At 39.0% G+C, this 16,084-nt stretch overlaps 1 protein-coding gene across 8 annotated transcripts in view; it reads right to left on the bottom strand.

The window, feature by feature from the left end:
* JMJD1C (jumonji domain containing 1C) overlaps nucleotides 1-16,084 on the bottom strand; it is a 361,700-nt gene that overhangs the window by 9,711 nt on the left and 335,905 nt on the right. For all 8 annotated transcript variants that reach the window (XM_054436434.2, XM_063669935.1, XM_063669933.1 and 5 more), the window contains 8 exons: nucleotides 15,854-16,067; nucleotides 13,812-14,026; nucleotides 12,034-12,312; nucleotides 9,092-9,260; nucleotides 8,444-8,534; nucleotides 7,489-7,619; nucleotides 6,324-6,446; nucleotides 777-916 (listed from right to left, as the gene is read on the bottom strand). In XM_054436434.2, coding sequence (XP_054292409.1) covers nucleotides 777-916; nucleotides 6,324-6,446; nucleotides 7,489-7,619; nucleotides 8,444-8,534; nucleotides 9,092-9,260; nucleotides 12,034-12,312; nucleotides 13,812-14,026; nucleotides 15,854-16,067 — 1,362 coding nt within the window. The remainder of the gene's footprint in view (nucleotides 1-776; nucleotides 917-6,323; nucleotides 6,447-7,488; nucleotides 7,620-8,443; nucleotides 8,535-9,091; nucleotides 9,261-12,033; nucleotides 12,313-13,811; nucleotides 14,027-15,853; nucleotides 16,068-16,084) is intronic.

The raw sequence follows: 16,084 nt of genomic DNA, 5'->3' as shown, positions 1-16,084 counted from the left end.
CAAGGGACTCTTTAATCAGTTAAATAATCTGCTTTGGAAGGCACAAATGATCATACTTCAGATTAAAATACAGGTAGGTATTCAGGGATAAGATGGTACAAACAAGGCTGTAACTCTTTCACTTCACATTGATCACAGACAGAACTTATATCCTTTCAGAAAGATGATGTATCAGCACTGAACATTTCTTAAAAGAAATTTCCATAATTACGAAGTTTAAAAAGTACCTGAGCAAAGGGTTTGAACCAATTATTTCAGGTTGATATATAAATTTCTTTCAGAGTGTATGACAACTACAGTCAAGGTATGATTACTCAAAATTTGAGTCTATTCAGTATCATAGTATCAGATGTGATAGTGTAGAATCATGCCCTAGGTCAGCAGCCAAAAATATCAATCAGATTCAAAGAAAATAAAGATCCTACCTTCTTTAGATGTTTCCATGAAATATTTGTTTTTACATCCTGCAACTCCAGATAGCTACTTTTCGCCACCCAACTAATATCTGGCTCAACAACAGATTAGTCTTTTATTAACAGGGAATGGAGGAACACTACCAACTGGGAACAAATCACCATTCAAAACCCTCAAAATGTAACAGACTTTCAAAGAGGAGCAAGAGAAAGAGGGTTTTGACTTTCAACAAAAACCCCCATCTACTTTGAAGTAAAAATTATGTAATGATCTTATATTGCTGAATGCCAAGTGAAGGTACGGTAACAATGAATAAGTCATTGCTCGAGGGGAAGAGATATTATATGCAAACTAACTTATACCTTTTGAAGAAATTCCCTTATCTTGTCAACATCTTTCCCAGCATAAATATGCCACAGAGCACCAGGTATTTCACTTGAGTCCTTCAATCTTTTCCTTAAAATGTCATCCAAATCTTCTTCCTCAAATTTCTTGAGAATTCCTGAAACAAAGGAACATAATTTCAAACTGTCGGCAAAGAATACCAGAAAGCCAAGTCTCCTAAAGTTGATTTATCAGAGCAGCAGAGTGCCTGACTAGGATCAGTACTTTTTCTTTTTTTTTTTTTTTTTTTGGTCACCCAGGCTGGAGTGCAGTGGCATGATCTTGGCTCACTGCAGCTTCCGCCTTCCAGGTTCAAGCAATTCTCTTGCCTCAGCCTCTCAAGTAGCTGGGACTACAGGTGCAAGCTGCCACACCCATACAATACTAAATTAATTACTAAAACAATTACTAAAATAATTGTTTGTATTTTAGTAGCAGTGGGGTTTCACCGTGTTGCCCAGGCTGGTCTTGAACTCCTGAGCTCAGGCAATCCACCTGCTTGGGCCTCCCAAAATGCTAGGATTACAGGCATGAGACACTGTCCCTGGCCGGATCAGTACTCTTAAAAAGAGTCAAACACAGTTCTATGTTCATAACTTTTAGGACTACAAGAATAGATAAGTGGATACAAAGCAATAGTGATTTTCTCGGTTTGTTTTCTGCAAACCAAGAAGCAGGAGATAGAAAACCTAAGAGCAACTATGTAAAATTTAACCAACTTCCTTCCCTGTCCCAAGGAGGGGTCCTAACAATGACTTGTACTCATAGCATTTCCTAACTTACAAAGGTCTTTTATGGTCACTATTTATTAGTTGGCCCCTATACCTACTTAAGAATAAGGGATAACCTCTATTTTATACCTGAGTAAAAAGGTTCCATGAGGTGAAAGGTTTTACTCATTACCATGACTAATGAATGGCAGGGCAAAATGTATTCTGATTAATTTCGAGGGGCTCTCATATTTGATAATGGTTAATCTGTAATCAAATGCAAATGTTTCATGAACAAAGTTGTGGTTTTGAGGAAAATCAAGCCATCCTTCTAAAATGTTGACAAACTAAAATCCCTACACATGTATGTATGTACAGAAAAAAACTTTAGAAGTGTACAAACAAAAATAGTAACTAGTTGTCTCTAAGTGTAGGACCACAGGAAGGTCCTTTTTTAAAAGGACCAGTGAACATTTAAATAAATATTCTTTTTAAAATTTTTGTATAAATTTAAGGGGTACAACTGCAATTTTTGTTACAGGGATATATTGCCTAGTGGTGATGTCTTGGCTTTTAGTTATCATCACCTGAATAATGTACATTGTATCTACTAAGTAATTTCTCATCACCCAGCCCTGTTAACCACCCTCCTCTGAGTCTCCAATATCTATCAGGATAAGGAATCAACCTAAGTGTCCATCCACGAATGACTGATAAAGAAAATGTGTGGCCGGGCGTGGGATTACACCTGTAATCCCAGCACTTTGGGAGGCCGAGGCAGGCGGATCACCTGAGGTCAGGAGTTCGAGACTAGCCTGACCAACATGAAGAAACCCCGTCTCTACTGAAAATACAAAATTAGCCGGGTGTGGTGGCACATGCCTGTAATCCCAGCTACTAGGGAGGCTGAGGAAGGAGAATCACTTGAACCCGGGAGGTGGAGGTTACAGTGAGCCAAGATCACGCCATTGCACTCCAGCCTGGGCAACAAGAGCAAAACTCCATCTCAAAAAAAAAAAAAAAAGAAAGAAAAAAAGAAAATCTGATGTACATACACAGTGGAATACTATTTAGCCATTAAAATGAAATCACTGCTGGGTAGGTGGCTCACATCTGTAACTCCAGCACTTTGGGAGGTTGAGGTGAGGGGATCACTTGAGCCCAGGAGTTTGAGACCAGCCTGAGCAACATGGTAAAATCCGTCTTTACAAAAAATAAAAAAATTAGCCAGGCATGGTGGTGCCTGTCTGTAGTCCCAGCTACTCTGGTGGCTGAGGTAGGAGGATCTTTTTTGAGTCCAGGAGTTGAAGGTGCAGTGAGCTGAGACTGTGCCACTGCATTCCAGCCTGGGCAACAGAGCAAGGAGACCCTGTCTTTAAAAAAGAAAAAAAAAAAATCATGTCTTTTGCAGCAACATGGATGGAACTAGAAGCCATTATCTTGAGCAAAAAAACTCAGAAAGTCAAATACCACGTTATCACTTGTATAAAACTTTTTAAAGAAAGCTGTTACCTGCTACAAAGTATATATCAGATGTTTCCTAATTTGTGACAGTAATGTCTGTTTTATATTCAAACTTAGCTGCAAACGTATTTTTTTCTTTTTTTTTTTTTTTTTTTGAGACATAGTCTCACTCTGTCGCCCAGGCTGAAGTGCTGGGGCGCAGTGGCACCATCTCGGCTCACTGCAACCTCTGCCTCCCAGGTTCAAGCGATTCTCCTGTCTCAGCTTCCCAAGTAGCTGGGACTACAGGCACCCGCCACCATGCCCAGCTAATTTTTGTATTTTTTAACTACAGATGGGGTTTCACTATATGTTGGCCAGGCTGGTCTCGAACTCCTGACCTCAGGTGATCCACCACCTTGGCCTCCCCAAGTGCTGGGATTACAGGCGTGAGCCACTGCTAATTGAAACATTTGGTAAGTGTTTACTAAGTGCCAGGCACTGTCCTAGGAAGTTGGGAATTAGAATTAAGAAAGATCCATTCAAGAGCTCATGGAGTTAAAGAGGGTCCTAATAAATCCAGACAAATAAACATCACACTGTGGTAAGTGCAATCACATCAGTACAAAGGGTACAGAGACAGGTTAAGTCCTCCAATGTTATCTGTGACAAAGTTTTTTCCCAGTCATGTTAAAACAAAAAAATTAAGGGCAATGTAAAAAGTTGATCATAAAAAAATCATCCTTTACTCCGGTATCTTTTTTTTGTTTGTTTTTTTGAGATGGAGTTTTGCTGTGTCACCCAGGCTGGAGTAGAGTGGCACAATCTTGGCTTACTGCAACTTCTGCCTCCCAGGTTCAAGCAATTCTCCTGCCTCAGCCTCCCAAGTAGCTAGGATTACAGGCATACACCACCACGCCCAGCTAATTTTTGTATTTTTAATAGAGACTGGGTTTCACTATGTTGGCTAGCTGGTCTCAAACTCCCGACTTTAAGTGATCCACCCACCTCGGCCTCCCAAAGTGTTGGGATTACAGGCATGAGCCACCATGCCTGGCTTATCTTTCTTATAGAGAGAGTTTAAAATGTTCTCTTTAAAAAATGACAGTTGATGTTTTTAAAATCTGTTTTCTTAACAAAATTAAAAGCTGGAAACTTTGAATTGGTTTTCTGACATTTTTCCTTTAAATTTTACTGCTCTGCAAATTAAAATAAAAAGTACATGAGGTGGGGGAGGCATCGTAATAGAGAGAATGACTGGCTAGAGCAGAGTAAGTTTACTTTCTTTAATGAAGACTTCTAGGGTGAATGATAATCTGAGTTACAATTGAAAGAATGAATACAGGAGTTTGCCAAGAAGACATGGAGCTAAGAGACACACGGCAGATGGAGAAAAAAAGAATGTTCTTCTAAGTATTTTTCAATGTGTTTGAAACATTATTATAACCCTAAAATGTTGCTTTGTGACCACCTATAAAAAGCGACAAAAACTTTTTAGATAAAGAAAGAGAGCAAAAGGATTATTTAAAATGTTGAAATTCTCCTGAAATTTTCTCAAAAGAAATATGCTAGGAACAGAAGCTGGGGGATATGCATAAACAAAGATGAGGAAGAAAGTTCTAGCTTTTAAGGACATGAATGAATAGTAATGGAGGAAAGCAGGTTAACTTCTATACTGTAACTTCTAAGTGCTACAGGGAAAGATCTGAACAAACTACAATGAGATACAAAGGATGTTAACTCCATGGCATCACAGGATTAGAAAGGATAAATAATCTGAACCACAGGTCACATTTCTGTGGCAGCGCTCAGACTATAACTCAAGTGTGCCCACTGACTCTCAAATCTCTGGGGGATGGGGGTGGTTACCTTTTATAGTCAATAGTGTCAGTTAAAAAGCTGAGTAGCATAATGTAAAAATGAGTTTCTACAGTTTTGAGGGATTTTAGGTTGTGTATTATAAAATTGACAAATGTACACAAAAGTAGAGTGAATACTATAATGAATCCCATGTCCCCAGCACCTAGCCATTAAGCTATAGATCCATTCTGGGATCCAGATATACAACTGGTGATCTATTTCATGGCTAGATGTCATCCACAGAATTTCACAGAAAGTGCATGTGAAGTAGAAAAGGTAGAGAACATCTGAAACTCCGAAGAAGCCTCCAACTCCATAAAGTGTCAGAATCAGAAGTGGTATCACAGAAGCAGAGAACTATATTCAAAGAGGTTGTGATTAACGATGCCATTCATTATAGAGAGGGGTGAGTAATAAATGAACCAGAAAGATACACTGAATTATCCAAATATGTGTGCATGACAGCAGTAGCAATAGTAATTTCAGACTGGTGTGGAATAAGACTGCAATGAGCTGAAATATAAAAGGAAAGTGACAGAGGTGGTAAAATATTTCTTATGAGGGTAGAAGCAACAGGATGGAAAGGTTTAAAGGAGGCTTTCTTTCGAGAAAGAAAAAATAATCTTAGACTCTGCTTCTATTGTACAGAGAAAAAGCCAATGGAGAAGAAAACGTTAAAGGCCTATGACTGTATCTACGTATTTATAAAGAAGGGAATAAGTGACAGCATGGTTTCAGAAAGAAATTCAGGGCACAGAAACGAAAACCTATATACTGGATAGAAAGAAGTTACTTCCACTTAAAAGACCCCCTTCTTCCTCTTTTTATTGGAGGGGAAAAAAGAATGTTTGAGTCACAAACCATATTTTAATCATCTTTAGAACCCTAGGAATTAGTTTCTATTCTTCAATACATTTTTTTTGTTTGTTTTTTGGTTTTTTTTGAGACGGAGTTTTGCTCTTGTTGCCCAGGCTGGAGTGCAATGGCACGATCTCGGCTCACCGCAACCTTTGCCTCCTGGGTTCAAGCGATTCTCCTGCCTCAGCCTCCCGAGCAGCTGAGATTACAGGCATGCACCACCACACCCAGCTAATTTTGTATTTTTAGTAGAGACGGGGTTTCAGCATGTTGGTCAGGCTGGTCTTGAACTCCTGACCTCCAGTGATTCACCTGCCTTGGCCTCCCAAAGTACTGCGATTACAGGTGTGAGCCACTGCGCCCGGCCTCAATAAATGTTTACAAGTGCGCTTAACGGTGTATTTTCATCAACACAATACTTAATGATAGAAAAGAAGTTAAAATATTCACTTTTAAAATTAAAATTTCACTTACATAAAAAAAAAATAGGAAAACTATTCAATCTTCAAGTAATAAGGGCTAAAATGCCCCTACATCCATTGCAATTCTTTTTGAAATCTTCACTGTTAACTCAGAAGCTGATATTCTGGACAATACTAGTGAATGTGATTATTCAACTGTTATTTCAAAGACTACTTATTCTTTTAAGTTTACCTGCTTTTGAGAGAATGCCATTTCCTTTTGCTATGCCAACATAGACTAGAATATTTACAACATCAGAAACTTCAATATGGAGATTTGTTGTTCCTATATCATGATCTTTAGCAGCGACTACACCTGTGTATAAAACAAAATTTTACTTGACAAAATACTTACATATATATAATAGTATAATCAGATATTCCCCCAAATTAGCTCGATCTGCATAATTTAATTGTAATTTGAGTTTTAGTTTCCTTATTACAAAAACCTGTTCCAAAAGCCACAATCTATAAAAGACCCTATTATTTCAATAATTACATTTCTATTATAATAAAATGTACTATGATTAAAAATCAAATTAATAAAAAATCAATAAGCAGGTACTTAACTATATATTGGCTGTTAATTCCTAACATGTTGCTTCATATAAAAAAGGGTTTCGATGGATTAAAGGAATAGATTTAGTAGAAACTAAAAATCATTAGACAATTTGTAGGAACAGTAATTCTTTTTTTTGAGAAGGAGTCTCGCTCTGTTGCCAGGCTGGAGTGCACTGGCAGGATCTCGACTCACTGCAACCTCCGCCTCCCGGGTTCAAGCAATTCTCCTGCCTCAGCCTCCTGAGTAGCTGGGACTACAGGTACATGCCACCACACCCAGCCAATCTTTCTATTTTTAGTAGAGATGGGGTTTCACCATGTCAGCCAGGGTGGTCTCAATCTCTTGACCTCATGATCCACCCACCTTGACCTCCCAAAGTGCTGGGATTACAGGCATGAGCCACCACGCCCATCCTTGAACAGAATTTTTTTTTTTTTTTTTTCTTCCGAGACGGAGTCTTGCTCTGTTGCCCAGGCTGGAGTGCGGTAGTGCAATCTCAGCTCACTGCAACCTCCGCGCCTCCTGGGTTCAAGCAATTCTCCTGCCTCAGCCTCCTGAGTAGCTGGGACTATAGGCGCACGCCACTATGCCTGGCTAATTTTTGTATTTTTTAGTAGAGACAGGGTTTCACCGTGTTGACCAGGATGGTCTCAATCTCCTGAACTCATGATTCACCTACCTTAGCCTCCCAAAGAGTGCTGGGATTGCAGGCGTGAGGCACTGTGCCTGGCCTGAGCAAAAATTTTAAAAAATCCAATATAATTCCTACATGGGAGAAATGTGAATATATACCTACCATAGGCACTGCACAACCTGGGTCCTAGATCAGGACGTACAAAAAATCCTGGCAAATGAGAGGCCAAATTGAATTTTCCTTCTGGATTACAATATTCTGGCAATGGCAGACTTTTTAAAAGATCTTCGTATCTGAAGAATAACAACATTGCCTTCTTATAAATAAAGATTTGCATTGATAAGTATTTTCACATATATAATTTTCAAGTTGTTCAAAACAGCAGACTACCTTTCCATAAGACAGGTAACAATTTTCCTTGACTCAAGTGATACTAACTAAAATAGCAATTCTGCTTCTCTAACCATTAAACCATTAAAAAGCTCGAATAGAAGGGAGGTCCTAAACAGGGTCCTGTGTTCTTTTTTTTTGAGACAAAGTTTCACTCTTGTTGCCCGCCTCGGCCTCCCAAAGTGCTGGTATTACAGGCGTGAGCCACCGTGCCCAGCCTCTTTAACACGAACATTCTTTCCTTCACTGTCCTAACATAAAGACTTCCCCGCTGCTGAGGCTACCAACTCAGTTTTGCTATCAATCAATCCATCAGACAGGGTCTCACTCTGTCACCCAGGCTGGAGTTCAGTGGCACGATCTCAGCTCACTGCAGCCTCCACCTCCTCGGCTCCAGTGATCCTCTCACCTCAGCCTCACGAGTAGCTGGGACTACAGATGCCTGCCACCATGCTTGGCTAATTTTCGTATTTTTTTGTAGAGACAAGGTTTTGTCATGTTTGCCAGACTGATCTCCAAGTCTTGGACTCCAGCGATCCCCTCACCTTGGCCTCCCAAAGTGCTGGGATTATAGGCGTGAGCCACTATGACGCTCAGCCTCAAGTTATTTATTTTTAATTGAGAAAGAAAAAGCCTACAGGTCACATTTACAGTTACTTATCCTATCTCTGGGGACAGTCTCAGCTCGATCTCAAAAAGTCAAGAGTCAAAACGAAAAGTTTCAAACCTTGCTGGCATCATAGTCTTGAAGTCTTCTCCTGAAGGCCAATCTTTCAACTTTAAAACAACTGTTTCTCCACTTTTGTTTTTCTGCCGTTCTATAAGGAATGCAGTTAATTACTAAAAGGGTAATTTCTGCCTTTTTATCTTTATTAACATTTGGAAAGAAAGAAATGTAAATGAATGATTTGATCGTTGCACATTACATGCTTAATGAATGCTTGCTTATTGACTTATTACTTATGTACTTATGTAGTATTAAAACCTTTGTTCCTTTTGTACATAAATAGAATTCATTAAATTACCCACTTGTAATATCTCAAAAATTATTTTTAAAAATCTTGGTAACATCACAATCTTACATTTACACTTTTAATTTTGAAAGAGTTTTACATAAATAATTCAATTTTCAAAAGCTTATGGAACTGCCAAACATTTCTCCATAAGCAAAACATATAAACGGCATCTTTAAGGTCAAAGGAAATTAGTGCTAGAGACAGGGATTAGGACCCAATGTTTTGTTTCCAATTACTTGTTTCTTTTTATTGGACAATGTAAAACAGATGTTTCAAAGACTAAAAATCTAAGTTACATTTGAAATTTATCATTTTGAAGGAGTATGATGGAGAAAATAGTAAAATAAAAACCAACATACTTGAAACTTCTTCAAAACCATCCCAGAATTCCTTAACATTGGCATTTGAAATGATGCTATCTTTGCAGTTCAGGAGATCAGCTTGGTGGTCTCCAAAATCAAGACTAATTGATTCCGCCTTCCATAGGCTAATGTTCATTTTCTTATGCACACCAGAAACCACTGCAGGCTTATAAACAGATAGATAAATAAATAACAGTTAAAAGATATATAGACTTTTGTTTGTTTGAGACAGTCTTGCTCTCTTACCCAGGCTGGAGAGCAGTGTCCTCATCATACCTGACTGTCACCCTTTGGCCCAATCAGTCCTTCCACCTCAGCCTCTTCAGTAGCTGAAACTATTAAATTTCGAGCCTAATGAGTTATTCTCTGAAAGTGAATGTCTCCTTTGAAATTACATAAATTCAAATTCCCTCACAGCTTTCTTACACTTGGTGACAGAGGGTAGCTGTCCTCTCCACCCAAATTCCCTAATAGCTTTCTAATAACACAGAAACCAGTAATGGAAGATTTACAGCTTCTAAAACTACAATAAATGATATGAAAACATATCTAAGAACATCTGATGTATTATTCTCAGGTTTTAAACAAATTCCTGTCTCTAATGAAGCAGAATTCTGGAATATAGAGAACACAGTAAGCTATGACTTAAAAGTTTCTGAAAAATGATATTTACTAGGCTGGGTGTAGCAATGCATTCTTGTAGTCCCAGCTCCCAAGGCTGAGGTGGGAGGATTGCTTGAGCCCGAGTTTGTATCCTGCCTAGGCGACACAGCAAAACCCTGTCTCCAGAAACAAACAAACAAAAAATTTAAGTGATTATTAGTATTCTTAAAACTTGTAAGATAATTAAAATTTAGGAACCACAAAAGAAGAATAATCTCTAGCTAGATTTTTTTTTTTAAATTACAAAAGACATCTTAAAAAAGAAAAAAACACCCTAAATTCTGGTTTACTACATGGTTGAACGTTCCATTAAACATTTTTTCAATGAGCCAATAATATATACGACTTTAAAAATAGGTCCAGGTATTAGTTAACTCTTGCTGGCAATTCACATATTAATTCCTAGTGCCTAGTATCTATCCAATAATATTGCTGCTATTAGGGTAATCAGCAGCTTGTTAAAAGTAAATTTTTTGAAAAAGATAAGGGTTAAGCTAATTAGTATATCAAAATAATTCAAAGCAGAAATCTTAGGCTATCACCATGATCTTCTTACTTTTTTTGGAGACACGGTTTCACTTTGTTGCCCAGTAGAGTGCAGTGGCATGATCATGGCTCACCGCAGCCTGGACTTACTGGGCTAAAGCAATCTTCCTGCCTCAGCCTCCCAAGTAGCTGGGACTTCAAGTGTGAACCACCACGTCTGGCTAATTAAAATTTTTTGGTAGAAACAGGGTCTCACTATGTTGCCCAGGCTGGTCTCCAACTCCTGGGCTGAAGCGATCAATCTTCCCACCTTGGCCTCCCAAAATGTTGGGATTATAGGCAAGAGCCACAGCACCAGGCCTGTAAAGCTTTCTGATTAGACTCCTTGCCAATGGTATTATTCTCTTCTAACTCAACTTCTAATCTGCCTTGCTGTCACTTATTATAAAATGTCAGTTTGATTATACAGATTGCACAATTAAAACTATTACCTAGAGTATAATGTTAAAACTCCTTAGTATGATATATAAGGGCATTTCATGATCATTCCTCTAGCCATCTCCTTACACCACTCTCCCCCATGAACCATCATCTATGTTGCAGATAATCACACCCACTCAGAGAGTTCCCTAAACACCTGATGTTCTTGTGTATGTCCAGCCTTTTGTCCACCTAGCAAAAAACTTCACTTAACCTCTAAGGAATCAATTTAGACTAGCCTTTTTGAACTAGTATCCTAGCTTTGACATTTCCTTTTCTGGGTTCTCATAGCACCTTGAACAAAGTTCTTAAAACACTTAACATAATTATGAAAACAATTATTTGTGTGACGCTTTTCTACCTCAAAAGCTCACAAAAACTAAATAAAATTTCAGCCCAGTAATGTCATCAGGGCTTGAAGGAGACCAAGGCAAAAAAGACATGCTAAATCTTGTGTATATGCAATGCACAAGTGTGCATTTCTTTTTTGTGGGCGAAAGATTCAGCTTTCATCAGATTTTGAAAGGGATTAGTTACCTAAAAAGATCAAGAAGCGTTGCACTAAAATGGTTCTTACTCATTTTTACATAGCTTACTCATTTTTATATATTCTTACTGCCTATGACAGAGACTGGATCTCTTATTAGATGCTCAATAATGGCTGAATGAACAAAGAAAACATTTTCCAGAAAACAAGAAATAAATTTAACAGAATGCTGTCATACAAACACTTAATTTGTTCATAATTTTTGCATTAATGTAGTTAATTACCATCTGAAATGTATATCAAACATTATCAAAACTTTTGTCCAACAGAAAATCATTTATATTAGAGGAGAATGAAACAATATAGTTTGTCATTCAAGATTTGATGAACTAATTTGTAAATAAATGTTCTATGTATAAATATTACAGATAAGAACATCTACATAGGTTCATGAAAAATGCTGCCAATATTAACATTTTAATAATAGACATGGATCTACTAACTGGACTAAAATACCAATCTAAAAAAGAGGAGAAAGGAACTGCATTTTGTAAATTCAAGGCGTTATTACATGTCTGTTCTGATAGATCAAAAAATAACATAAAATAATCAATGTTTCCCTATTAATTCATATTAAATCTGGCCAAAAAACAGGAATTGAGAAACAAGCATTCCAACAATCTTTTCGGTACTTTTATATCTTATTGTCCCCCAAATGTGTTAACTTTTTCCCCACTCCATTTCTATTTCTAAGGAGGGAACCATTCTATTTAATAAGCTTCAGTTCCACCAAGAGTGTTCTTAATCAGCCTAAAATACACACCTGTCCTTGTTTCCAACATTCTTTGAAAAGCTTCCAATTATTGCTATTCTTATAATCCTTAAGCCATAAAATATGCTTCTCACAGATCCAAGAATGTGGTATATCACTGTATAATTTATTATTTTCATCCACTGCAGATGTTATGCTTTCTTCAGGCTCTTCTTTAAGCTCTGGTTTTACATTTATCTTGGAGGTTTTACTTGGTGGAATTTTGTTTTCAACAACTGAAGCAATTATGTCATCAAGAATGTTAGGCATAGTCCGTCCACTTTTGCTACTCTATTAAGGAAAAAAACAAAACAAAACCTGTTTTTGAGAGAAGTCATATACATTTTCCTCCCACAGACTTATTTTTTTTAAACAATATCCCTACACTCCAGAATATGCACTTATCTTAGATTTGAGTTCCTATATTCCTGACAAAATGCAAACCAGAAGTCTGGTTGTGTGAGAACTGCCAGGTCTGAAAAACTTAGAAGTACAGCCTTCCTGTCTTTTACATTGTCATAGGCCTGGGACAGAGAATACAGGTAGGTGGCATCCCTCATATACATTTTTAAAAATTTTTTAGTATTTTATTTTATAAGAAATAGAGATGAGGGTCTTGCTATGTTGCTCAGGCTGGTTTCAAACTCCTGGGATCAAGCAATCCTCCCACCTCAGTCTCCCAAAGTGCTAGGATTACAGGCATAATTGACCCCCCGCTACTCCATATATATATATATATATATATATATATATACATATATATATATATATATATATATATATATTTTTTTTTTTTTTTTGAGATGGAGTCCCACTCTGTCACCCAGGCTAGAGTGCAGTGGCGTGATCTCAGCTCACTACAAGCTCCGCCTCCCAGATTCAAGTGATTTTCCTGTCTCAGACTCCCAAGTAGTTGAGATTACAAGCATGCACCACCATGCACCATGCCTGGCTAATTTTTGTATTTTCAGTAGAGACAGGGTTTCACCATGTTGTTGGCCAGGCTGGTCCCGAACCCCTGACCTCAGGTGGTCTGCCCACGTCAGCCTCCCAAAGTGCTAGGATTACAGGCATGAGCCACCACACCCAGCCCCCATATGCTTTCATTTTTTTTTTTGAGATGGAGTCTCGCTCTGTTGCCCAGGCTGGAGTGTAGTGGCGTGATCTCGGCTCACTGTAACCTCCGCCTCCTGGGTTTAAGCAATTCTCTGTCTCAGCCCCCCAAGTAGCTGGGATTACAGACATGTGCCATCACACCTGGCTAACTTTTGTATTTTTAGTAGAGACAAGGTTTCACCATCTTAGCCAGGCTGGTCTTGAACTCCTGACCTCGTGATCCAGCCGCCTCAGTCTCCCCAAAGTGCTGGGATTACAGGTGTGAGCCACCGCACCTGGCCCCCTATATAGTTTTAAAAGAAATTATACTGCTCTTTTTTCCTGGTAAATAATGAAAGCAAAATTTGACTTCTAATTAAGTAACATACAACATTCACTTTCATGTGGGTTTTTCCCTTCACTAGACAAACAGTTTCCAAATTCTAAAGGGGTATCTTAGGGATCTTCTGGAATCGAAGAGCCCCCCCCCCCCTTCCACCTTTCACCTTGGAAAAAAAGACGGAAAATGCCAGCTTTCAAGGTAAAGAGAGTTATAATGCAAATAGAAACGTGCCTAGCAATTTGGTACACTTGATTTCATCAGCATATTGGGTAGTTCAGAGCCAAAAACCAAGTCTCCAAATCATCTCTATTTAAGGCCCAAATTAAAACCAAAAATCTGGCATCACACTCACTGGGGCTCCCATTGAATATACTGGGGCAAAGGCAATGCCAGCATCTGTAGACCCCACACGTAGCTTTCCAGCTGTTGTAGTCAGCAAATCCCGTAAGGTTGAGCCTTGTTCATTATTCTGGGACACAAGAGGTGATGTTCTGCCATTTGGAGATTCAGAGTTGTCTTGTTCTCTTTCTTCTTTAATTTGGTTTTCAAGGGTAAGTTCTTTGTTTTCTGAAATAGAAAATTTCACAGATTTTTTGTTTTGTTTTGTTTTGAGACGGAGTCTCATTCTGTCGCCCAGGCTGGAGTGCAGTGGCGTGACCTTGGCTCACTGCAACCTCTGCCTCCCAGGTTCAAGTGGTTCTCCTGTCTCAGCTTCCTGAGTAGCTGGGACTACAGGCATGCACCACCAGGCCCAGCTAATTTTTCTGTATTTTTAGTAGAGACAGGGTTTCATCATGTTGGTCAGGCTGGTCTTGAACTCCTGACCTCAAATGATCTGCCCACCTTGGCCTCCCAAAGTGCTGGGATTACAGGTGTGAGCCATCGTGCTCAGCCCTTACAAATTTTAATTCTATTAAGCATGGTGCTAAAGTACAGACAAAACTGGCCCCAGCATTTTCTACTGTGAGATAAAAACTGAAGGAAGCATTGTGATTTATTCACCTAAACACAAACCTGAGGATGAGGAGGTTTGAGACCAGCCTGGCCAAATGGATTCAAACAATCTAAATATAAAAAGGCCTTCCTCAATATTTAAGACATGTTTACACCTGTTACAAATGAAAAACACTACAGCAAAGACAGGTAGAAAATACAGGTAAGTTGGCCGGGCGTGGTGGCTCATACCTGTAATTCCAGCACTTTGAGAGGCTGAGGCAGGCGGATCACTTGAGGTCAGGAGTTCAAGACCAACCTGGCCAACATGCTGAAACCCCGTCTCTACTAAAAATATAAAAATTAGCTGGGCATTGTGGCATGTGCCTGTACTCCCCGCTACTTGGGAGGATGAGGCACGAGAATCGCTGGAACCTGGAAGTCAGAGGTTGCAGTGAGCCGAGATCATGCCATTGCACTCCAGCCTGGACAACAGAGTGAGACTCTGTCTCAAAAAAAAAAAAAAGAAAAAAAGAAAAAAAAAAACACAAAAAAGAAGACATAGGTAAGTTACACTTCTAGTGCTCTGGTGGCTTTATCAATATGCTCATCCACAAACAATTCTGTAACTAACTTTGATATGTAGTCAAAGGAAGGCTAATGCTGGGTATGGTGGCTCACATCTGTAATCCCAGCACTCTGGGAAGACGAGGTAGACTGCTTAAGCCCAGGAGTTCAAGAACAATCTGGGCAACATGGTGAAACTTCATGTCTACAAAAACTAAAAAAAAAAAAAAATTGGCCAGGCATGGTGGTTCACGCCTGTAATTCCAACACTATGGGAGGCTGAGGCAGATGGATTACCTGAGGTCAGGAGTTTGAGACCAGCCTGGCCAACATGGTGAAGCCCTGTTTTTACTAAAAATACACAATTAGCTGGGCATGGTGATGCATGCCTTTAGTCTCAGCTACTTGGGAGGCTGAGGCAGGACAATCACTTAAACCTGAGAGGCAGAGATTGTAGTGAGCCAAGATCGTGCCATTGCACTCCAGACTGGGCAACAAGAGCAAAACTCCGTGCTCCCCCACCCCTAAAAAGAAAATTAGGCATGGTGTACATGTCTGTAGTATCAGCTATTTGGGAGGCTGAACTGGGAGGATCGCCTGGGCCTGAGAGGTCAAGGCTGCAGTGAGCAACGATTGTGCCACTGCACTCCAGCCTGGGTGACAGTCTCAAAAAAACAAAAACAAAAAGCAAACAAAAACAACAAAAAAACAACAGGCTAGTTCCTAATAAGTGAAGACAAAATATTTTACATTGAACCTAACCCATAATTCAAGCAAAAGACCAAAGTAAATTGTTTACCTCAATATTAACAGTACTTTATTGTACAATAGTACATTGTTGGTTAGTGATACTATACTCCTCTCACACATACCTAGATAATCAATCATGTTTACCTTTTTTTTCCTCTCTGGCTTTTTGCTCTGCAAGATCTGCTAACCAGTGCAGTGGTGACTGGGATTCTGGAGGAGTTAACTTGTTATCTGTGCCTACATCACTCTCTGGGCTGCTGCCACCATTTTTCTCAGACTTCTGAGGAGTATTTTGCTGCTGAGACTCAGGCATGCACAGAGAAATTTTATTACTGTGATTAAGAACATTCTGTAAAACCTACAAAGGTAGAACAA

This window comes from Pongo pygmaeus, chromosome 8, assembly GCF_028885625.2.
Source record: "Pongo pygmaeus isolate AG05252 chromosome 8, NHGRI_mPonPyg2-v2.0_pri, whole genome shotgun sequence".
NCBI classification, from domain to species: domain Eukaryota; kingdom Metazoa; phylum Chordata; class Mammalia; order Primates; family Hominidae; genus Pongo; species Pongo pygmaeus.
Note: the sequence above shows the minus strand (reverse complement) of the source record. Positions and strands in the feature narration are given on the sequence as shown.